The sequence below is a fragment of the Solea senegalensis genome, linkage group LG12 (assembly GCF_019176455.1).
Source record: "Solea senegalensis isolate Sse05_10M linkage group LG12, IFAPA_SoseM_1, whole genome shotgun sequence".
Taxonomy (NCBI): Eukaryota; Metazoa; Chordata; class Actinopteri; order Pleuronectiformes; family Soleidae; genus Solea; species Solea senegalensis.
Window position 1 is genome coordinate 2,501 of NC_058032.1, and position 24,027 is coordinate 26,527.

Genomic DNA, 24,027 nt, shown 5'->3' on the forward strand with positions numbered 1-24,027 from the left:
ACAGCAGGACTCTTCACTCTGTCAACACCTCTTAACCCTTCCAGGTGGGGTCTTCTGTGTGTGTGTGTGTGCGGGTATTACTAATGTTGTGGGGACCTAAAACTGTTTACACAGTCACATTATGGGGACTTGGACCACACTGTCACATGCAGTACATTTATAAAATAAAAGGTTTTGACCTCTTGGTCTGTTGCTATGGGAGCAGGTGTCAGCTGACCTTCACACTGTGTACAGTATAATGCAGCGCGTGTGTGTGCGTGTGTGTGACTGAATGGGCAGAGGTAGCTGAGGCTCATCCAGGCCACTGTCCCCCTCACTGTGAGATTGATTTGTGTGTGTGTGTGTGTGTGTGTGTGTAGAGGTGGGATTGACTTGTGGATCAATAGTGTTGTTGGTAACAAAAGATGCCATTTCACAACTCACTGGACTGCACGGCATGCACACACACACACACACACACACACACACACACACACACACACACACACACACACACACACACACAGATGGTAGTTAACAAGACACTGCAGGCAGCTGGTTGACATCTTGCGCGCACACACACACACAGATGACTGTTACTGTGACTGTGTGCTGTACGTGGACACACACACACTTACCAGGCTGCTCCTCTCTCCTCTTCCTCTCCTCCTGCTCCTCCCTGACGCGGTCCTCCTGCCTGCAGGGTCGGCCCTCCTCGTCTCGAGGAACGATCCGGCCGTGGAAAGGACACTGGAGGACACACACACACAGTGTACAGTAGAGGAAACAGAAAGAGTCTTACATGTCTGTTTGTCCTGTTACCTTCTGTCTGTCCTGCCGCTGACACAGCGTTCCATTACCGAGAGGAGCTTTACAGTAATGGCTGACAGGAGTGAAGTTACCAGGGAAAGAGATGTATCTGCTCCTGCTCTCCGCCAGCAGCTGCTCGTTCTCCACCTCTTCCTCCACATCAATGGGAACCCAGAACTGATGCTGAGAGGCAGCTCTGCAGAAGAAGCTTTCATCAGTCCACATCATCATTACTGCATTAAAACACAAGACAAGTTCACGATGCATCCATACTGCCAGCTTTCATTTTCAAGGTCAACGTCAAGGTCAGATTTATTTATACAGCACATGTGACCCCAAAGTGCTTCACATGCTTAAATGAATTTAAGGGAAGCAATAAAACACAATAAGAACAGAATAAAACAGAATAATTAAATAAAAGACACGCTCAACTGATATAAATGATATATGATATCAGACTGATATCAGACTGATATCAGTCTGATAACAGTCTGATATCAGACTGATATCAGACTGTTATCAGTCATTTTAGAAGTTTCAACTCTGAGGCTGTTAACAACCCATTCAAACACATCATTCTTAAACTGTGCAACAAATACTCTTCTCTCATGAAGAAGAAATAAACCCACAGAAGGACACGTTGACAGTCTGCACAGTGACGATACACTGGATTGTTATCTGATACTGAGTATCACATGGGCTCATCCTGAGTCCAGCAGCTGCAGAGCTGTTGACCTCAGTGCTCTGACAGACTAGATTATAAAGGTGCAACAGCTCGGAAGAAAGTTTTTAAAGATGTCGGGATACTGTGGACGGCTCCTGCATTCATGTAAATGTTTGGTTTGTTAGGAGAGGTCGGCCTTTACATGTAGAAGACATCACTACATTTATACCACTCAAACATGTGTGTGTGTGTGTGTGTGTGTGAGTGAGTTACTTGATGATCTTGCCGGCATTGGGCTGCTTCTGTCCCCAGTAGTACAGGTCCAAACCAAAGGGAACCACAGGAGCATCGGCAGACTTCTTATCTGAACTGGACTGAGATGAGTTGGGATTCAATGAGGAGTTCCTGCTGCTGCTGCTGCTGCTGGAGACATGAGGGGAGTTAACACACATCCATACCAATACTTACATTTCAAAAATGTATGAGATCACATTGGCAGTTGCTGTGGATGAAATTGAGCAGATTCAAATAATTAGGTTGGCCATTAGAGGCTTTAGAGAAGTTGTTTCCAGACTAAAGTCATCACTAAATTCACTTTGTTCTTAAGAAAGGAGAAAAACACTGACAACTTTCATCTTATCTTCAAATTTACCAGCATGTTGGATAGAAATCAAATAATCTATAGGGCTGCAACTGTCCATTATTACTTTGATTGATCAAGTAACCGTTTGGTCCAGAAAATGTCTTCTTTTCTCCACAAACAAAAATGAAAATAACTTTGAATGATTTCTTTGTTAAAAGAAAGCGGAATATTTTAAGAAGTTGGAAAAAATCAGAAGTTGTTTTAATTATTAAAAAAACAACTTTGAAATGAATTAACCCATTAACCCAAAAACTGTTAGCAATTCATCTCGTAATCAATTAATATCGATGAATCGTCGCCGTATATCCAGCCGGACGTTCTGAGGGTTCCTCATATTTACAGCACATGTCTGCAGTTCCCAGCTGTACATGTGTGAGGAAAGAACAACAGCCTCTGATCATGTGACACATGTCTGGCTCTGGTTCATGATCCTTTATGATCATCTGTCAAAGAGGTGACTCTTTAAAAAGTGCAGGAGACGGGAGATTCTTTTCTGCTTCTCAGCACGTCTCAGTTCCGCTTCATTAACTTCTGAACCTATAAAAGTTTACATCACTCTGACCTTTAACATTAGGAGTTTGCCTTTACTCTTAACAGCAATATGTTCATTTAAATGTCTATCATCATGTTTATAATGTGAATTACAATAGCTGTGGCATTTATTGTACAGTCTACTATTTACATGACATTATCTTATTAAAAGTGAATTTCCTTATATAGGTATAATGAGATATATGTGTGTTCACAGTGTTTATCACCTGGGCTCCACAGGACTGGGATGCTTCTGTTTGAGGACACGCAGCGTGGCGGCCGCACAGGTTGGATCCTGCTCCTCATCTCTGAGTCGCTTCATGTGCCTGGAGGAGGAGGAGGAGGAGGCTTGAGGAGGAGGAGCTGCAGGTCTCTTTGCAGGAGGTTTTCTTATGACAGGTGCTGTTGAGGTGGAAGGAGTGGGATCCAAACCTGCCGACACAGACATGAGGAGCGTGAGATCAAACACCCTCATGACTGATATTAAACCATGAAACTAATTTGTTTCCTAAGAAGAAAATGTGTGATCTGAAGTCTGAAGTGAAGCAAATGTTGAGATAACACTTCAGAACCCATGTATGACCAAACCTGTGGAGCTGTTTGGAGTTGAGCAGAGTCCTTCCCTTTATCCCTGCTGGCAGCTGCTGATCTTGATGAACTGCTTCAGTTAGTGCTCGATGCCACCAATTTAGGAGGTGGAAGTGTACTATTACAGACTGTCTCCTGGAATCTCTACTGATTCCACAGTTGAGACTTTGCCTCTTGGTTTATGTCTGCACTTTCCTGTGTAACCAGTAACTGTGTGTGTGGCCTGTGGTGAACACACAGGAGCCTGTCAGGACCCAACACAACCACAGTTCTGACAACTGAAAACATGCAAGTTTTTCATTTTAATGCAAATAAATAAATGCAGTATACCCATGTGTGTGTGTGTTCTTGTATGGGTATGTTTGTGAGGACACGACTGATCCTCACAACTTTAAAGGGCTTTTTATGGGTTAAGACTTGGTTTTAGGGGAGAATAAGGTTGAGTTTAGCAGTTAGTTGTGATGTTTAAGGTTAGGGTAAGGTGCTGGTGAATGCATTATGTCTACTGACCTGATCAGTAGTCCTCATGGAGACCAAAACCTGGTCGAAAGGAGGCAGAACATTTCTGAGGAACTGGTTAAGTTTAGGGCTAAGATTGGATGACCACTGTGGTCAAGTTAAGGTTAGGGAAGGCTTTGTTAAGCTGTCCAAATCAAAGGAGGTCAATGTGTGTGTGTGCAGGTGAGATCAGAGTGAGCTGTCAACATGATGATCTCACACATAATCAGCTTCACACATTCAGTACCAGCACACTGTTCTTCATGAATAAAAGTCTTGTTCAGAGGTCTGACAAAGTCACAGAGAGTTTCAAGGAAGGCTGGATTCCAAAACAGACACATTTGTTAAAGATTGTGTTGACTTTTACGGTAAATATGATATACTGTTGTCACGGAGACCGAGAAAGCGTAAAAAAAACAAGCACAATTGTCAGGTTTTACTGCTGATGGACCAAACCTGTGAATCAGAGAGAGTCCTTTGTCTATTTTACTCTAAACTTTTAACTTTTATACTGTACATGTTCACGTGTTAGTCTGAGTTTGTTATTCTAAATCACAGACTAACACATTCAGGTAATGCAAATTTGAACCTTCAGTGAGACCTGGACGTGGTTTTTATTTACTGTCAGCAGTCACATGACAGCTCCTCTCCTCCCTCTGTTCTCCCTTCTTCTCTGTATGGATGGTAAACACAGAGTCTGTCTGCTGCTCTTGATTCCATGGAAGGAGTTTTTGTGTGTTGTTTTATTTATTTATTTATCTGTGGAGCTTTTCAAGTAAAGCAACAGAGACTAAGGAGGGAGAGCTAAGGGGAGAGAGAGTACAGCGAGAGGAAAGGTGGAAAGAGGAATTGATTTTCTTGGGTTAAGGAGGGCCTGTAATTAAAATGTTAATTTGAGAAAGAGAGAGATAGTGTCCTGACAGCAGAAAGAGAGGGATAAGACCACTGATAATCAGAATGACGGAACAGGACAGAGGGAATGAAAGAGGAGAGAGGGGAAGGGAGGCACATCCACAGAACACCACAGTCACTGATTCCTCCAAGCTTCTGCTCCTGTCTGTTTCTAATGAATGCTGCTAATCTGCTGTTCACCACATCACAGAGGGTTTCAACTAGATTCACATGTGGTGACTGTGGAGGTCACTGAGGTGACTGAGGTCACTGTGAAGCCGGCAGAACACTGCGTGACCCACAGACCGGGGTCCGCAACAATAACTAGCAATAAATGATAAAACTATACATTACTGGGCATCACCTGGAGCCACAGTGACGCTAAAACACTTCATGTCCGTCAATCCTAAGATTATTGCTTGACGCTTGTATTCTACACTGACAGAGACTCGTGCTGAAGAAATCTCTGTGTAAAATGGAGGAAACCATAATGTGTCTCTGACATGACAAACTGCTGCTGTATGACTCTGACGTGTGATGGCGGTAAAACACTTTTTATATACAGTTTGTATAATAACTGTATATAATGAGAGTAGTCTGGTGTGAACACTGCACTCAGGTCTATGTACAGATCTCACAGCTATAAAGGTAGAAAATATCTGTGTGTGTGTAGGTGGGTGGTAAAACCTGTGTGCTGGGGCTAATAGGGGGCTCATTAAAGAGGTTGCATTGTTAATTTGGTATGGCCTCTGTAGATCGTAATGATCTCACCCACTAATCACCCTGACACACACACACAGCTGTTTTGGACCCATCAGATACAATCTAATTACTTTTGTGTCTAATTGATTAGTAATGGAGGGAGGATGGGAGGATGGGAGGAGAGAGGGATGAGCTCCAGGTAGAGAAGAGGCCGAGTGTGAATATAATGACTCAGGAGCAGGGGTCAAAGGCCACCTCACAGCCACAACAACATGGCTGACGTAGCAATAACAGCACTGTCAACATGTTCTGTTATGGTGTCATTAACACAGACACACACACAGATGAACGCACATATAAATCTATACGAGGACTGGCGAGAGGCTTGAATATGGCTGACGGAGCAGCACGGCTGCTGTTGCCTGCAGCCTTCACACGTCTGCTGATAACGATATTTACATCATTCAAATTCCATCTCATATTTAGAAAAAAACATGTTGCTATGGAGCTGACACAGCAATAAAATGACTGCAGTTGGTTAATGACCTGAGCATTTAACCTCTGACCCGCTTTGCTGGCCGGAGGCTCGACATGATCCATACAGCAAGAACAATACGACAACAGTCAGTCACACAGTATGTAGCTAGTGATGACTGTGTGTAAAGGTAAATGGATGTGTTGACACGACAATATCCATCAAAGATACACAGGGGGAAATACTGGTGAAAAAGAAGCTATTTGTCTCCATTAAATAACTCTGCTGCATCCAAGTCACACAAAAACAACACTGGGACAGTTCACTAACACTTACTGTAAGTGCTGCTTTACACGTGATCATTGTCTGACAATTAGATATAAAGCTTAAATTGACTTTAAAGGACTGAGTCTTGTTGGAGGCGTGTGCTCCTCACAGCGTCACTGTAGTGTACGGAATGTCTTTCAATGTCATGGAATTCCAAGAAAATAACAATATTCAAAATGAAATCAAAAATGATGTGTAATTCCACACTTGTGATGTCATCACTACCTAATTAGCTATGTATCTCTTACCACAAGGTGGCAGCAGCAAGCGTTACTTTAGTGGACTGATGACATTTCCAAGGTTCCTTGAATGCATTAGCAGCAGGTGTTTGCTTAGTGGACAACATTTGTGTTTATGAGGGTCACTGAATGCACTTCTACTCACTCCATGTGGCAGAGGTCAGCATTGTTTTATGGAAAAAGCAGCCTTTTGGTTTTCAATCATCAGCAGAAAATCAAATCATACACACAAAACCTCAGGAAAAATGGCCCTTAAACTAGCTCATTTAGTCATTGATCGGCAATGTCTGCTAGATGTGCTAATAGAAATTAGCTAGTACAAGTGATGGGTGTGGTGGCTGTTAGACAGAGTGGTGGATCCTGCCAATAGGTTGTAGAATATCAAATCGGAGCCCATTAATAAACTAAAAAAAAGGACACGAGGACACTCATCAGTGAGTCTATTCACTTGTCTTTTCTTCCGTCTCATGTTAGTAATAAACAAACACCAGTGTTGAGATTTTAATGGAAATGTCACCAACCCCCAAACCATGTGCTGATAATAAACAACTGACTAATCATCAGAGATGAACCAAACCCTGTTTAAACAAAAGGTCAGAATACATCTCACCACATGTTAGTGGTCGTGTGGATAAATGTAAAATGAGGCTTTTCCTTTGGTTTTTCAGGGATTTTCCTGCACACTCTCTAACCACACGTGTAAAAATAAACCAACTTCACCAACTGCTGAAGCCAACGGCTCTTTGAAGTGTGTGTGTGTGTGTGAATCTTAAAGGATTAGAGCTGCAGCAGGCCCTTCTTTTGAAGCCTGACCTCGGCACATGTCTGAGGTAACGCGTGTGTGTGTGTGTGTAGCTGGACTCACCGTACTCCGCCCTCAGATGCTCTGGAATGTGAGGCTCATATCCCTCTTTCTCTGGGACCTCATCGAAGTCATCATCCTCCTCATCATCGTCATCTCCATCTGACGAAGCCTTTACCTGGAAGAAGAAGATGAAGCTTCTGTGGTAATACAAGTATTTATTTTAAAATCATTTAAAATTATACACAGTTTATGTTCTGCTTCAGGATGATTTTGTTGTTGTTGTTGACTCTTTCTGAGGTTACTGAGGTTACACACGTCCTACATATACCTACATATTGATATGGTGAGCCCTTTGTTTCCTTGGTTTAGTGATCGCTGTGGCTCAGTGGAGAATGGGATGACAATGATGTGTGTGTGTGTGTTGAGCTGCTATCTACACTAAGCAGAATTTACGGTTTTTAATTTCCCACTAAGGTTGTTAGCCATTGGCTGAGCTACAATGCAGAACACAACATTCATATACACACAGGGGTCATTTCCATAATACAAACACACACACACACACACGGACACATAGTCCATTCTAGCACCATAATAATCACAGTGATTAGCATTATGAGGAGCAGTAAAACCTAACGTTAAACTAACCTCTTATTCCCAAAGGCCTCTTTTTCATTAGTGTGTAATACCTGTGACTGAACGTGTGTGTGTGTGTGTGTGTGTGAGTGTGAGTGCCTGTGTTGCTGCTGATAAAGCCCATTAAAGTGACTTATCATTTGTAAATTAGTTTAGGAATGATGAGTCCTTAGATGATTACACACACACACACACACACACACACACACACACACACACACAGCTCAGTGAACCATGGCTCAGGTCTGTACACACCTCCACACAACGCACACACACACGCACACACCTGATGCAGCTCACACAGACCAATTAAAACACTTTAATAGAACAATTCTCAACATGGCATTAACCAGCAACTGAACAATTAATGTGTAATTAGCAGTCATTAATGCCGGCACTAACACACACACACACACACACACAGAGACATGCTGGGGCGTTAACACGGAGATGAATTAGTTCTAAATCATAATTGGCACAGATGTCGAGATGTATACACACGTGCAGAACATTCTATTTCATGCATCTTAAAATACAAAGATCTCATTGTGTTTGTCAACACTTTATCCAATCAAGGTCCTCTGCGTGTTTGTCAGTGCAAGCATGTTCATGAGGTAAGAGAGGAAATGAGCGCAACGTTAGCGTAAAGACGACATCCCTGACAGTAGCTTTAAGAAACAATTACAAAGACTGATATGAGTGTATTAAGCTGAGGCTGTTAGCAGCAGATATCAGCCAATTACTACTGGTCTGCTCAAAACTCTAATACTGTGCTTGTGTTTAATGTTCAATAAACTGGCTCTTCAGTGTAGGATATCCACCACTGTGAAAAAAGAAATTGAGGGAGTGACAAAGAAATTCATTAGAGCGTATTTTGATCAACACTGACTCAACGACTACATCACTGCTCAGTAAATCCGATCATTCACAGCACCTCTGATCCTTTGTGTCCACTTTACAAATGCAATCATGGCAGTGGGTTTAAATGTTGTTTTTCTTCGATTCTAGACCTTAATATTATATCAATCAATCCTCATCCACTGAAGTCTCAGCAGTGGTCTCTGCCAGTGCCTCTGAGCCAGACTCTGAGCACCGAACCCTAACATCCATCAGGGTGAGGGACAGAGATGGTACACTTCAGTGTGGGTAAGGTATCAGAGCTTATGATAATGAAGACATTTGAAGACATTTACATTCATCATTTATTACTATATTGTGTATCTTAGCATATTTCAGTGGATGTTCTGGTCAAAGAAAGTTCAACTGTGGTGGTTGTTCGTGTGTGTGTGTGTGTGTGTGTGGTGGGAGGAATATAAATGACAGCAGAAAACACTGAAGCATCAGAAAATGTAACAAGCAAATTACAAACAAACGACATTACAACACAGTGACTAACGTAAAGCTGGGGGGGGGGAGGTAAAATGCCCCTGACTCAGATGTGTGAGCTGTGAGACGCTGCATCTTATTTATTTCTCAGAGCAAACGCTCTTAAACAGAAGAGTAAGACTTTAAACACCAAAGCAAACTTTCTCCATTACTCCACTCCACTGCTACACTTATTCATCCTCTCAGTACAATGGATTCACACACCGCACACGTACACACACACACACAGATAGAGTCTCTATAGGTTTTGTGCTTGTCTGCTTTAATCCTGGCTGGTTTATTCTGCTCTGATCAATGACCTAAGACTAAGAAGTGATCACCCAGCTGGAGGAAAATCCTGCCCTAACATCATCCTTTCTTCCCCTCTTTCTGCAGCTTTGTCTCTAATTCACCTTAATTTAATCCCGATAGCATCAAGTGCTGTCGAGCGGCTTGGCAGAGCTGTAAGTCTCAGCGCAGAATTAGCTTTCCTCCAGAAACATTTTGCTGACGGGGAGCATGGCTAAAATATGGCCTCTATTCCCCCACATGTCTGCATGGGGCTGCTTTGCATTTTAACAGAGCTTTGGTTTATTCTCCAGGACACACACGAGGAGAAAATCACACAGTCACGCACAGTTCCCTGCAGGAGATAAAAACTGCTGCTTTAACTGAAACTCAAGATTTAGCAGACAAATTAGAAGTCATGGTTTGGGTAAAGCAGGGCCATGTGTCACTGTAATGGGAAAAAGACAAAACAAATATTGGTAACTTCAACATTAAAAACCAGCACAGACAGAAATAAAAATAACTCCTGCACAGAGAAGAATAAATTATAAAGTTGTTTAAGTAAAGCAGGGTCATGTGTTACTATAATGGCAATGTTTACTCAGAGACAAAACAGAAGCTGCTGCTGGAGGAAAGAAAAAGAAGTCGTTCTTTAACAAGCACATAAAACACAGACGTGTTACACACGTGTGTCAGTGGCTGCTACAGCAACAACCACTCACAACATCATGGAAACATAATAATCTTATATACTATTAGCTTATATAACTAGGTCTGGCTCAGATATGATGTCATGTTACTGATGTGACATCAGTCAGAGAATCTCAACACTGATCATTGTTTGAGTGTTTTTGCCAAAGTTGATCATTTTCAACTCGCGCAAAATGAAGCAAAAGATTAGAAACACGAATGACGAGAAACTTTAAAACGCGGATGACGATGACGATGGAGAAACGAATGAGAAACGAAACGAAAACACGAATGACAATGAAAAAATAATGAATGGCGAAAATGGCGAAGCGAATGACGAAACGAATGACGAATGAATGACGAATGACGAAACACGAATGGCGAAATACGGATGACGAAATACGAGGCACGGATGGCGAAACACGGATGGCGAAACGGATGACGAAACCGGGATGACGAAACGCGATTGACGAAACGATTGGCGAAAACACGGATGACGATGGCGAAACACAATGACGAAACAATGACGAGCACGAATGACAAAACACGAATGACGAAACGAGAAACATGAATGACGAAAACGAATGACGAAAATACGAAACATGAATGGCGAAACCGCGAATGGCGAAAACAGAATGATGAGAAACAAGAATGAAGAAACACGAATGGCGAAACACGAATGACGAAATAGAAACATGAATGGCGAAACGGTGAGAAGCGAAAACGAATGACGAAGAAACACGAATGGCGAAACACGAATGACGAAAAACACGCATGAATGAATGACGAGAAACACGAATGAGAAACACGAATGGCGAAACACGAATGATGAGAAACAAGAATGATGAAAACACAATGATGAATGCGACGAATGCGAAACGAATGATAGAAACACGAAACAATGACGAACGAATGATGAAATACGAAACATGAATGATGAGAAAATGAGAAACACGGATGACGAATGACGAAACGAATGATGAGATGAGAAACACGGATGAGACCGCGAATGCGAAACGCGAATGATGAAATACGAGAAACATGAATGATGAGAAACACGAATGACGAAACAAATGAAAACCAATGAAACGGATGATGAAAACGCGGATGACGAGACTGACGAAGAAAATGACGAAAACGAATGATGAGAAATACGAAACATGAATGATGAAAACGAATGGCAAATGAGAAACGAATGACAAAACGGAATGATGACGAAAACATGAATGATGATGAGAACACGAATGATGAGAAATACGAGAAAACAATGAGAAACGAATGACGAGAAACACGAATGAAACATGAATGATGAGAACGCGAATGATGAAACGGAACACGAATGACAAGAAACGGATGGAAACAATGAATGATGAAATCTGAAACATGAATGATGAGAAACACGAATGACGAGAACGAATGGCGAAATACGAATGAAACGAAACAATGGAATGATGAGAAACACGAATGACGAGAAACAAGAATGAGAAACACGAATGACGAAACACGAATGATGAAACACGAAGACGAATATGAATGATGAATGGATGACGAATGAAACAAGAATGGCGAAACGAATGACGAAACACGAATGATGAGAAACACGAATGGCGAAACACGAATGATGAGAAACACGGATGACGAAACGCGAATGATGAAAACGAAACATGAATGATGAGAAACAATGAGAAATACGAAAAAACGGACGAAACAATGAAAACGAAGAAATAGAAACATGAATGATGAGAAACACGAATGACGAGAAATACGAGAAAAACGAATGACGAGAAACACGAATGACGAGAAACACGAATGACGAGAAATACAAGAAACATGAATGACAAGAAACACGAATGACGAAAAACACGAACATGATAATGCAGCACCAGCTTGTCGTCCGCATGCCCAACAACCACCAAAGCAGATCCTACATACACAGTTAAAACAATGTCCTGCAGCTGGGCGGAGCTTGCTTTGAACAGACACTGTGCTGCAAAGACAAAGTGACCACACCTCCTTCTGTAACATTATTTAAATGATGCGTCCTTCATAAGAAAACACAATGCTATTGTTAGACCTGACGGAGGGAGCGTTTGTGTGTATTCAACAGCAGTGCTGGGGCGGGCGGGGCAGCAGTAGAATCCACTTCTAAAACTTTTGGTGAGTTCTTCTTGATGTTTTCAGTCAAACTCAAACGTGTTTGTCTTCCTGTGTCTCGACATAAAACAAACCACTTCCTGTGTGCAGATGTTGCACACTACAGTTGTGTTCCCACAGGTGTCTTGCTTATTCAGCTTCTAAGGCATGTCACCCTCTCTCCTCCCCCCTCCCCTGCTCTCCCACTTCCTCCCCCCCTCCCTTAAATAAGACTCTTATCCTTTCTAAAAATGATGTGAGGGCTACGCCTCGGACAACTGCTCCCCTGACTTCATTTGTCTCTTGGCAAGTTTGATGGCACTGCATTTAAAAACCCATTCAATCTTATAAACCAAAAATTAAATGTAGTCGACTGTGATGGGCACTCAGTGCATCTGCTATTTATATGCTAATGTACACTCAGCCTGCCAAGGTCTGGCAAATTATTACTGCACAGCCATAAGTCAGGTGTATGGCAGAGAGAGGGGAGGGGCATGTTAACCATCACAGAGGGTGGGAGGAAGTGAGAGCAGAGGAGGAGGAGAGGAGGAGGAGGAGGAGGAGGGCAGAACACAAGGAGGTTTAGAGATGTCTCCATTGTCTCCCCTGACAAGTTAATATAGCTTTCCACCTGGCTACACACACACACACACACACACACACACACACAGGAGATTATTTTCAGTCTACATTAAAGGAGTGAAATGGAAAATGTCTTGTGGGGATACAGAGTGTCTCTAATGTCGTCATTATCACACAACATTTCCCTTAAGAGAGAGCAAGTGAGAAACAATTAGCTTAATGAACACATTCTACACAGATGCATTTATAAACGCAGATATCCTGTGACGGTATGACACCTCATACATGAGAGGCCAGTGTTTCCTGTAACACAACACACGTACAGTCACAAACAAGCTCTACATGCTTTAACGCTCAAACATTAAAGAACAAAGAGTTTAACTGATCGAATACATTTGCTAGGTTTTTGAAAATGTAAAAATGAATGAGTTCAAGTGTTGTTGTCATTCAGAGATACAATGAAAACATGGTGCAGGCAGAAACTGAAGATAAAATAATTACATTTAAATTTCACCTGACTGTGATTGAGCCTCTTATAGCAGCTCATTCTGGACCACCATGTTTTTGAAATAGCCCAGAATGAACAAACTAACAAATGCTAACAAAAGGCTACACTTGGAAGGGATATTTAGCTGTAACATGCAACTCCATCAATAAATGTGCATAAACTGTGCCTTTAAAGAAAAGCCAGCTCTGTGATATTTAGAGTTCTTAAATGTAAATCATTGTTGATCCCTTTGCTCTTATGACAGTAAATTATTATTAGAGACTTTTGAGAAACACTGATCAAGATAAATTGATAAAGATCGTTATCACTATAGTGATATCAGCATCGATAGATACTCAAGGTTATGATGATAGTAACAAACATGACGTGAGCCGACTGACATGAACAATAATCCACTGCAGAGTTGTAGTTGAGCTGCAGCTCAGGACTGAAGAACATGTGCGAGACATTTCATTTCATTTATGAGAGCCAGCACACACTCTGATATTATTTTGAAGACATTAGTTCTGCAGAGGAGTGTGAACGTGTGCTGGCTCTCACTGATTTCAACATATTTACAAACTAATTAGGCCTAAAGCCTCCATTGCAGTCTGATCCATTCGGGGCTTGATTTGCCACAACATCGCACATCTCTATTACCACCTTGCACCGCTATTCATTACAACATCGGAAGGATCCCATGGGATCGCAGCCTAATGAGAAAAAAGCTTTCCACTCCCACTCGGTTTCACAGCCTCATCTCCACAGCTCTACACCATTATACTGCTGCACCCCCGCCTCTCTCACACACACACACACACACACAGAGAGAGAGAGGAAGCGACGCACCCTTTGTCTCTGGGGAGCAGTCAGCTTATATGATGTATAAGGTGACATCTTTATTTCACTAACCTGGCCTGGCAGGTCTATTAGTCAGTCCACAGCTTTCCAAACCTTTCCCTGTCAATGAGCTTCTTCTCAACTGTCGAGTTCACTTCCCCCGCCCAGTCTGTCTCAATCTGTGATCAAAACAGTCATTATTACTGCCACACTGAAATTACACAGTGCTATTCCTGGTGTTAACAGGAGGCTCTGTGAGGACAGGGCAGGTGTGCTCACAGAGAGGCTGCAGGGGCCTCGGGGGCCCAGCATGGCCCCTGATCACTGATTGAGTATTCTTTTTAGATTTTACTCACACAGCACAAACATGACAGATCACACACATACACGCTCTATTTTAGCTTTGAAATAACCCTAAATCTCAATTTGAAATGATGCGATTAACAAATCACAAAGGCTGCAACATTCTGGTTTTATGCCAATAAAAAAATAAATGGTAGAGACAATCCATATCTTTAAGTTCTCCTCCTTGCATTACACTATATGATTTTATGAGTATTTTATGGTTTCATGTGGTAATGCTTCATCACGTTTTAAATCTATTTCACGGTGAATATTAAACTGAAGCTGGGCTTTAAATAAAAAATGATGTCACAAATCACATCACAATTGCATTATCTGTCGGAAATATTACAATTTGATATTTTCAGGGAATCTTTCAGCCGTGATCCTTAAAAACGTGCATGATGTCAGGAAACTGTCAGACAAATACTAAAATAGAGTCGAGTCTCTGATAATGATGTCATCTGTACAGTATAATGTAATGTAATGTAATAAAGTATCGTCTCACAGTTAGAGTGTGCTTGGATTTAAAGACAAATATATCAGCAGTCTAAGAAAACCTGGATCACTGGGAGAATAATTTGTCTATTTGAAAACTGGCGACCAATCAGAAATGACATTGTAAATACAAAGGAATCTTTTTAAACAAAACAAATGAAGATGTAGTTTTAAATTACTTTGTATATTGCCAATTTACTAGTGACTTGATTTGGAGAGAATTTTCAGTCACTCAAAAGCTTCGTCTGAATAGGAGTTGAGTTGACATCAAAGGCTCAGTAAAAAAAATTCTGATTAACATTTAGACTTTTGCTGAGTCATACTTTCTCCACACTCTTCACTGCATGGAGCTTTTCAGATTGATGTGTATTAACAGTAACATGATGTCAGTGTCAGAGGCTTGAACAGGTTTGTGGAGGTCATTTAACTCTGTTATTAACATCATTTCATCCTACGCCATTACCTGGATATTAAGGCAGCATCTTAAAGGTAGAGTGTGTAAAATTGAGCAACTATTATTAGTGAAGTTAAACGTCATAGCTGAATAACCCTCACCTCTCCCTTCTCTTCCAAGTGTGTTAGAGAACGTATGTAGCCTTCAGTGAGCGTCTAAACTCTAAAGATCATTTTTAAGCCTCATCGACATTAATTATTTAATACACGCAACTTGTATTGACTTTTATTCACAGCTAATAAGTCATTTGCAGAGGTAATAAACAAAACACCAAGCTTTCCAATTAGCATCATTTATGACAAGAATGAGAGAGAAAGAAAAGTAAAGGGAGAAAAACATCCGACGTACAAGTGAGAGTAAGAGAGAGACATTAAGAGAACGAGTGTACAAATGAGAAGGAGGGAGCGTTGGAGGAAAGAAACAGAGGGATAGTCTTTCTTTGTTTATCTCCAGTGAGAAACAGACGGCCACATCCATTGTGCTGTGATAAGATGGGTTATCAGCAGTAAACAAGGCCTGGGCCTGTTTCAATGGAGCCCAGAGTGACTGAATACACTCTTAAAAACAGATATGTTCAAATAAGTCTGCATGTCTTATCCTTTTCTTAACACAAGACCATGTTTTCACTTTGCAGCGCTCAACGCCTTCGTACAGAAGAGAAATGTCATGTCATCGCAGCGCCAACTGAAAACTTTCAAAAATATCTCCTCACTTCTCCAGGCAGTGAGAGAGGTGAGAGACACTGCGACAGCTGCCACTAAAACAGAGAAAACTGTCTCAGAACCATAGACTGTATATATGAAAGTGGACTTAGTATCCCAGGAGCCAAACTAAGTCCCATAGTGAAGCCTCTACATTCATGATTCATGACAGTATTTGAAACTGGAAGTTCGCAGACATCGCCTGCATCCAGGCTCCGTTAAAGAGATAGCAGCTGTCAATCACGCTGGTGTCCACTCATCTATTTTCCTCTAAATGGGAACAGAAACTACAAAACTGACATTATATTCTATAGAAGAACTGAAGAGAATAATCAGAGAACTTTCAAACTGCAGTGCATGAGAGCCAGTGAAAGTAACGCGGTTCACAGCGTGTTGAGCTAAGAGGAGCAGCTAACGAGACGCATTCAAAGATACTGGAAAATGTAATTGCACTCTAAATTGACCGTAGGTGTGTGTCTGTGTGTTGGACCTGCCACCTGTCTACAGTGTTCCACGACCTAACGCCCCACGTCACCCGCCTTGGCTTTTATCAAAGCCCATTTTATCCGCGCTGGGGAGCGGCAACAGAAGTGCCCTGGGTGTCATGGCAACGGTCGACATGAGAGCGTCAAATGAACTTGACAAATTCACTGCTCATTCACTGCTTCACACATGTGACATCAGCACCTGACATGACTGAGACCTGCTGTTATTTCTGGTTAATGCAGGTGAAGCACTAGCTCGCAGCTATCGATCAGGTGATTGATCTGTTTGGTTACAGATACATTGATTATCAGCTGCTTACACTCTGCTTACATTACATTACATTTCATTTGGTCAGAAATAAATATCGCAAATTATGAATATTTTTGCATATATTATATACTTTCCAGACAACTATAACTATACAGTATGTCACCACCAGAGGGCATCGTTGTTCACAAGCATTGTTGACGAGGGGAGAAAGAAAAACATTTTCTCTTTCACAATCTGAACTGAATGCAACATTTCTTCCTATTAAGGCACAAGCATCACTTAGATTACAGAGTGCCCTTTAAAACAAACTCCACCCACATCAGCTTCTCTCTGTAGGCTGAGACTGTAGCTGGTCACATCAGCAGTACATTTAAACAGAACTCAAGCAATAGTCAACCAACAGGCTTCTACCATCATCCCTCTATCTGTCTGCAGAACACGCCTCTCTCTCTCTGGATTCCCCCGTTATGGGAGACTATATTGAAAGGACTGTTGAGAGAGAAACCAATCGTGTGGTGTGTCAGCGGCCCGATAGAGAAGGACCCAGTAATGGAAGGCCTTTTAAGGCTAAAAAGGAAAAGCTAATTATGATAAAGGGGCTGTAAGTTGTGTGGTTATCGCAGTGCTGGGCCTGCTGGTGCAGCAGACCGCTCTCTGACAGTGATAACCAGGCAGAGAGAGACGCCCGGTGCTCTGTCACTGTCACACTGCCGCTCTCTCTGGCTAAAGATGGATTTACATGCTACAACTTTTATGTGTTTTTTGAACTCATAAAGCTGTTTGCATTTATTGGTCTTTTAAAAGTGAAAATGCTGGTGGCTTCTCTTTGTTTCTAATGTCTGTGTACCAGCACCTCTTTAATGCTTATAAAGGAAAGTATGGTTGTGCGAGTGCTGGAGTGTCGTGCCAGCTGTAGACATGGACACTTGCTCTCGCTCACTCTGTGCACCAAAGTCCGTCGAGAAAATCAGCAATTTTCAGAGACTTCAGTGTTTGGATTAACTTCACAGACACAAACAGTAAACCAGCATCATCTCCTGCATCGCTGTGAACTAAAAACACAGATTATAAACTTTTATTTAGCTGTGAAATAAAATGGAAAACATATGTTTTACGACATTGTAGACTTAAACTTAAAGAAACCAGATTTTATCAAATCTGTTTAACTCTAACTGGTGCACAGTGTCATCAGTACCTCACACAATCACTGAACTATCTCTTAAAGACTTTTCAACATCAATTAAGCCAGTGGAACAAATGCTGTGTGTGTGTGTCTGAATGCTCCCATGCTCTGGAGTGATGATGCTAATCTACACACACACAGACAGATCAGCTGTCACGGTGTGAGCCACATTAGTGCTAATAAAGTGAATGAATGGGTACATCCTCCCCTCTGCCCCTGTTTCATTATGCATTATAGCTGTGTGTGGCTATCTCACCTCTCCATGATGCTTTTACTGTAAATATTTCCATCCTTCCTATTATGCTGCTTTTCTTCAGCAGCTCACAGAAATGCATGAGTGAAGTCATTTACAGAAGAAAACACATTTACAACTAAAACTGGAACAGCTCGATGAGTCTGAGGTGTGATCAAATCAACTTAAAAAAAAACAGCCACTCCATCATGAACACTTAATTATTATTAATCAATAATCATGCTGAAACATTTTAACAATCATCTAGTGACAACCTGCAGGTCTTGTTATTGCCACTAGAAGGTGTGAATAAAAACTATACCAATTGTAAATCAATTGAATTGTTTTTAAGTGGCGACGTCTGTGAATGAGCTGAGAAAACTTCATCTGTGGAAGGTTTTTAAAAACATCTCAATTCTGGTGATATTTATTTTGTTAACATGAAAAAACAAACAAACTGAGGGTGATGGTGCAATTCTGGTTAGTTCCATAAAAGTATGAGGATCTGTAACATCTTTAACAACAACAGTGTTACAGCGGTAGATCGATGATTGTCCCAGTCATTGATTTCTGATAGAATGTTGCCATCTGCTGGCCATGCTCCATACTACAGTATTTGATTGAAGGCTTAACGATGAGCCATCAGCCAACAAAAGTGTTCATGTCTAAAAAAAGATTGTTATAAAAAATGTTAAATGTCTTCTTTTGTCCACAAACTAAAATGATTCTGTTTCAATTATTTATTTGTTATATGGAGCAAAGAAAACTTAAGTAGCTGAAAACCAGAGAGCTTGTTTTAATTATTAAAAATTGTTCATCAAAATAGTTTTATGATTAACTCGGTAAATCAAGGACACTTTTCCAGTATCCACAATATTGCATCCAATCAGGAGCAAGAACTATGCAAAGAGGCGGTCCTCTCTGTTTATAAGGTGTTTACGTGTGAATAAATACGGTGAAACTCACCACTTTGCGCATCCTGCTCTTATAGTCGATGTTCAGTTCTTGATGTTTCTGTAGCGCAGCTTCCAAAGACGTCTTCAGATCCAGTGCTCTCCTCAACAGCTGCTGCTCTGCACCTGCTTTGGTGAAGACCTGAACACACACACACACACACACACACACAAACTAAGGGTGTCTGAGGAAGTGGAACCACTAAGTTAATGTGTTAGTGTGTAACAGTGTGAACTGACCTGCACCCAGCCCAGAACAGCTGGTAGGTGTTTGGTTGTTATCAGTTTGTGGAGGTCTATCACCGTGGAAACCACTGCTTCATTATCCTCGTTCTCCTTCACATGCAAACCTGAAAAACAAATAGGTGAATAATATAATATATAATATAATGTATGAAGGTTTACAGTGCACTTTCAGTGTTTATATCTCCATATATCATATATGCATTACAGAGAAAACAGCCCAAAAATATCCAGATATTATTGATAAGCCATATGGCCAAGCCTTAGGAAATGTTGATTTCATTTATATCTAATATTGTGACATCTAAAAACCTCCTGACTAAGTGCACCTGCCTTCATTCAGTTTGAAGTTCTGCAATGTGCTGAAAGGTGTTTTTCATACTTTCCCACACGTGTGAGCAGCATCATAATAAACTGTACATGAGTTACTCACCAGGACTGAGGTTCAGGTCCAGACTGTAAGCGTGAGAAATGAGCCCCGAGCTCCGAATGAACAAGTTTTCATATACATTCTCCTCCTCCTCCTCCTCCTCTTCTTCTTCACTACTTTCCTCCTCCTCACTCTCTTCTTCCTCATCTTCCACCTTGCCTCCCTTCTTCTTCTGCTCATCTTGTTGATTGTTCCCTTTTGTCTCTTCCATTCGACTCCTCTCCTCCTTGTTCTTTATCAATCTTTCGTCTTTTTCTTCTCCTGTGTTTTCTGTCCCGGTGCTCTTCATCTCTTCCCTGCTCTCCTCGACCTCTTGTTTTATTCCATCTTTACCAAAATCCCTCAAATCCTTGCTACAACAGGGCTGTTCATCATCTGATGGGCATTTGTTGGCTGGTTGGCAGTTTGAAGAGCTGCTGCTGCTGCTGCTGCTGACGACTGTTTGAATGTCTGTGAGTTCAAAATCAGGGAAAAGTAGCCTCATGCAGGATTCCATCTCTGTCAGAGTCGCCTCCATTTCCTGGTACGACTCTGCAAAAACAAATACAAATACCTTTAGAAAACATGAAAACGATTAAAAAATACTAAATAAATGCAATAAAAGCATCGATATCGAACGAGAATGACCTCCCTGTGGTTGTATCTTGTACATCCACTGATCACAGTGTTCTCTAGACTTGTGTAACATGCACTTGTACTTGAAGATAATTGAATGTTCAAGAGGCTAAAAACATGTTTTACGAGGTCCCCGTGACCTTTAACCTCTGGCCACCATAAACAATCAATCCATGAGTTATATATTATACACCATAGTTATAATAACTGTGTTATGTTTGAATAATTACTACCACCATCAACATTGTGATGCTCCTTTACCCTCCATGTCTTTTGTAGCTGCCTCCACCTTCTCCTTGTAGATCCTCTCCATTCTCCTCTGTCTCTCCTCCTCCCTCCTCCTCTCTGCCACCGTCCTGGCTTCAGCATCCTGGAAGTCCACCTTAAAAGACATGGACACTTCTCGTCATTAACATGTGGAACACAGATTACATTCACGTAAAAACAGTAGACTTCCTGTTGTTTCCTCGGTGAACACTGCAGCTTTAAATCACTCATTTAAAAAGCACAAAGTGAAATATTTGAATGAAAATACTTCCTGTAAACATACCAAACCAACTATTATGGTCCAGTTTTGATTGAAAAGGGCGGTTTTTAGTGTTAATGTAAATGTCCTCTTCACAGGTTTATTGACTGCAGGGCAATATGGACGGCTGAGCCTGTGGCTTATTTACAGAGAACAGAGAAAAATGATTGTTTGAAGAACATGATGAAAAAAGACAAATAAACAGAAGCCACATACACAAGAGAGGAGAAACATCCGAGTGTGAGCAGCATTTAAACAACAGCAGGCTGATGAAAGTGTTTCTACTGTATCCAGATATCCAGGGGGTGGAGTGGCTCAGTGGTTAAGACCAGTACCCTGTTTGCGAAAGACATCATGATCGCAATGGTTGCAAGTTCGACTCCACCCCTGGCTGATTGTGCTCAATTACATTGTAAGTCGCTTTGGATAAAAGCGTCTGCTAAATGACATGTAATGTAATGTAACATGTAATGTAATAATCTGACAACGCTGCAAATGTCAAAATGGATCATTATCATTATTATTATTATTTTCACATCCATGTACACAGGAAAGCTGTCGTTTCTAATCAGAATGATTTTAATCATTCAATCAGTCATCTTCTACCACTTTATCCTCCATATGAGGGTCAATGTGGGCAAAAGGGAGGGTGCACCCTGGACAGGAACATTTAAAAATGTTTACATAGCTACAGATTAACAATTAAAACCACAGTGATGAGCAAAATAGATTTCATAAAAGGAGCTTAATGAAGTTTGATGAGGTCAAGTTGGCATCATGCGTATTCATGCATTTCTTACACAGGTCATCATCCTCACCTTCTTAACTTGTTTGAGGAAGTGATAGCCCAGCGCCAACTTCTTATAAGCCGTCCCATAAGAGACCTGCCACGACTGGACAGTCTGGATTGCCAGTGACCTGAGCTTCCGGGCCACTTCTTTAGGAGGAGGAAGAGGCTGATCTGAGTCGATCTCCACCGTCAGCTCCATGAACTCCTGCACAACAACAACGTTTCATAGAGTTTCCACTTTCATTTGAATTTGAAAACATAGTAATTGTCATTATGATTCCCTTTCTCTGCTCAAACCTGTCCTTCAGTGAAGTCATACTACTTCACCAACACATAAATATGTGTGACTTAAGTACCTGGAAGTTGTCCACCAGTCGTGTCCTAAAGTGGTGTGACCTGGAGAAGAGCTCAGTGGTAATCTGGAAGGCTGACAGCCGCACCTCACAGTGATCCTCGTTCAGCTGGGACATCACTAAGTGGTACAGGTGATCTACGCAGTCATTAGACACTCTGAGAGGAACGAAAGACAACAGTGAGCTGTGATTAGATGTCATACACACAGGCATAGAAAAAGAATGACACACATCGATGGCATCAGAGCTGAAGTAACCTGGTTGGCTGAAAAGAAAACCTGCTCTCTTTAAAATACTGTTATATGTCTTTCCAATTACAGTATGCTGCTGAAAGGTGTTTATTGTGGTTTAATTATTACCTCCTCCATGTTGAAGGTGAAGGACAGAGCATGTCACACAGCGTAAGTGAAATTATTTGTGACTTGTGAATATAGACTATAAATACCTCAGTGCTCCACTGTCCATGATCTCTGTCGTCATGACACTTACTTGCAGATCTTTTTGATTTCCTTCATCTTGTCCTGGTTGAGCTGCGGCTGTCCTGATGTGGTCAGCTCCTCCACCAGCTCGGACAGACGCTGTCGGTGACTCAACTCCATCACTAGATTTTGCTGGAAAGAGATAAAAAAAAAAAACTACTAAAGAGTCTAATCTCAGGGGAAACCATCAATCAGTGACGAGTGAGATGTGAGTTCTTTCTAAACATTCACTGGGTAAAATAAGGTGTATATAACACACACACACACACACATATAATCCCATTTCAGTAAGACATTTGGTTTACTGTACTATACTTCACGTATGTTAGTTACACAGACTTTAGCCAATACGATTAGTTTAAGATACATTTTATGTGTTAGAACCTTTTCTCTTGACAAGACAACATAGATAAACAATGGAAGGAACTGTGTTCAGCGTATTCTGGACTAAAATAGCTAAAAAAAGCTAGTGCTGTACTAGCTGTTGTGAAGCTAACAAAAGTAGAAAAACAGCCACTACTTACCAGCTGTAAAACACTGGCCGTGGGCAAAGGTTAAGTCACAGTGGACCGTGTGAGTCGCTCTCCATTCATGACTAACGTTAAAATCATGTTAAAATCATGTTAAAATAGCGTTAAAATCATGTGACGGCAGCAGTTTATATTGTTGTTATCCAATGTTTATTTTCAGCTTCCGCAAACTGCACAGCTCATTTCCGCTTACCTCTTCGACTTCCGCTGAGACGCTTCTTTGTTTTTATGAGTACATTAGCGCCACCGTGCGGACTGGAGACTAAAACCTCAGTGATTGTAATCCCGTCTGAATGTGCCATGCCATCCTCACGATGTAAGGATTACTAATCCCGTGTGAATAGACTACGAGCAGTTTTCAGTGGATTTTTAAGGCTGGGGAAACTTTTAGAAACTTTCAGTTTCACAGGTGGTCAGACAAGTCTGCAAAAGCTTCATTTAACAAACATCGTTCTTTAAATGAAGTTTGAACGCACTCGTTAGAAGCACGGGATTATGAATCTCATCATCCAGGTATGTTAGTCCAACTAAGACTAGCTTGAGTTCAGTCAGACTAACATGTTTACATGACATTAAGAAAACTGTGTTGTGTTGCCTGCAGTTAAATGACATTACTCCACCAAACCATGTAAAACATGTAAAAGTAATCCCGTCTGAATAGGTTTTTTTTTAGTGACAATATTCATATGCAAACATACTCATATGTGGTGTGTTCAATCTCTGCCAATACGCTTGTAATACAACTTGTAAACACCAAAACTCACTTTCC

The 24,027-nt window shown here is 41.3% G+C and overlaps 1 protein-coding gene across 4 annotated transcripts in view; it reads right to left on the reverse strand.

Moving 5' to 3' along the window:
- LOC122779001 (UV-stimulated scaffold protein A-like) overlaps positions 1 to 23,457 on the reverse strand; it is a 25,176-nt gene extending 1,719 nt beyond the window's left edge. Inside the window, exons 1-13 of one of the 4 annotated variants that reach the window (XM_044041188.1) lie at positions 23,253 to 23,457; positions 22,739 to 22,860; positions 22,253 to 22,406; positions 21,925 to 22,101; positions 20,842 to 20,962; positions 19,969 to 20,496; positions 19,533 to 19,642; positions 19,306 to 19,434; positions 7,213 to 7,327; positions 2,855 to 3,059; positions 1,727 to 1,867; positions 802 to 985; positions 618 to 729 (exon numbers count right to left, since the gene is read on the reverse strand). In XM_044041188.1, coding sequence (XP_043897123.1) covers positions 618 to 729; positions 802 to 985; positions 1,727 to 1,867; positions 2,855 to 3,059; positions 7,213 to 7,327; positions 19,306 to 19,434; positions 19,533 to 19,642; positions 19,969 to 20,496; positions 20,842 to 20,962; positions 21,925 to 22,101; positions 22,253 to 22,406; positions 22,739 to 22,848 — 2,086 coding nt within the window. In that variant the 5' untranslated portion in view covers positions 22,849 to 22,860; positions 23,253 to 23,457. Of the gene's footprint in view, positions 1 to 617; positions 730 to 801; positions 986 to 1,726; positions 1,877 to 2,854; positions 3,060 to 7,212; positions 7,328 to 19,305; positions 19,435 to 19,532; positions 19,643 to 19,968; positions 20,497 to 20,841; positions 20,963 to 21,924; positions 22,102 to 22,252; positions 22,407 to 22,738; positions 22,861 to 23,252 lie in introns of all 4 variants that reach the window. The other 3 variants (XM_044041187.1, XM_044041186.1, XM_044041185.1) reach the window with 3 other exon arrangements.
- Positions 23,458 to 24,027: the final 570 nt, after the last annotated feature.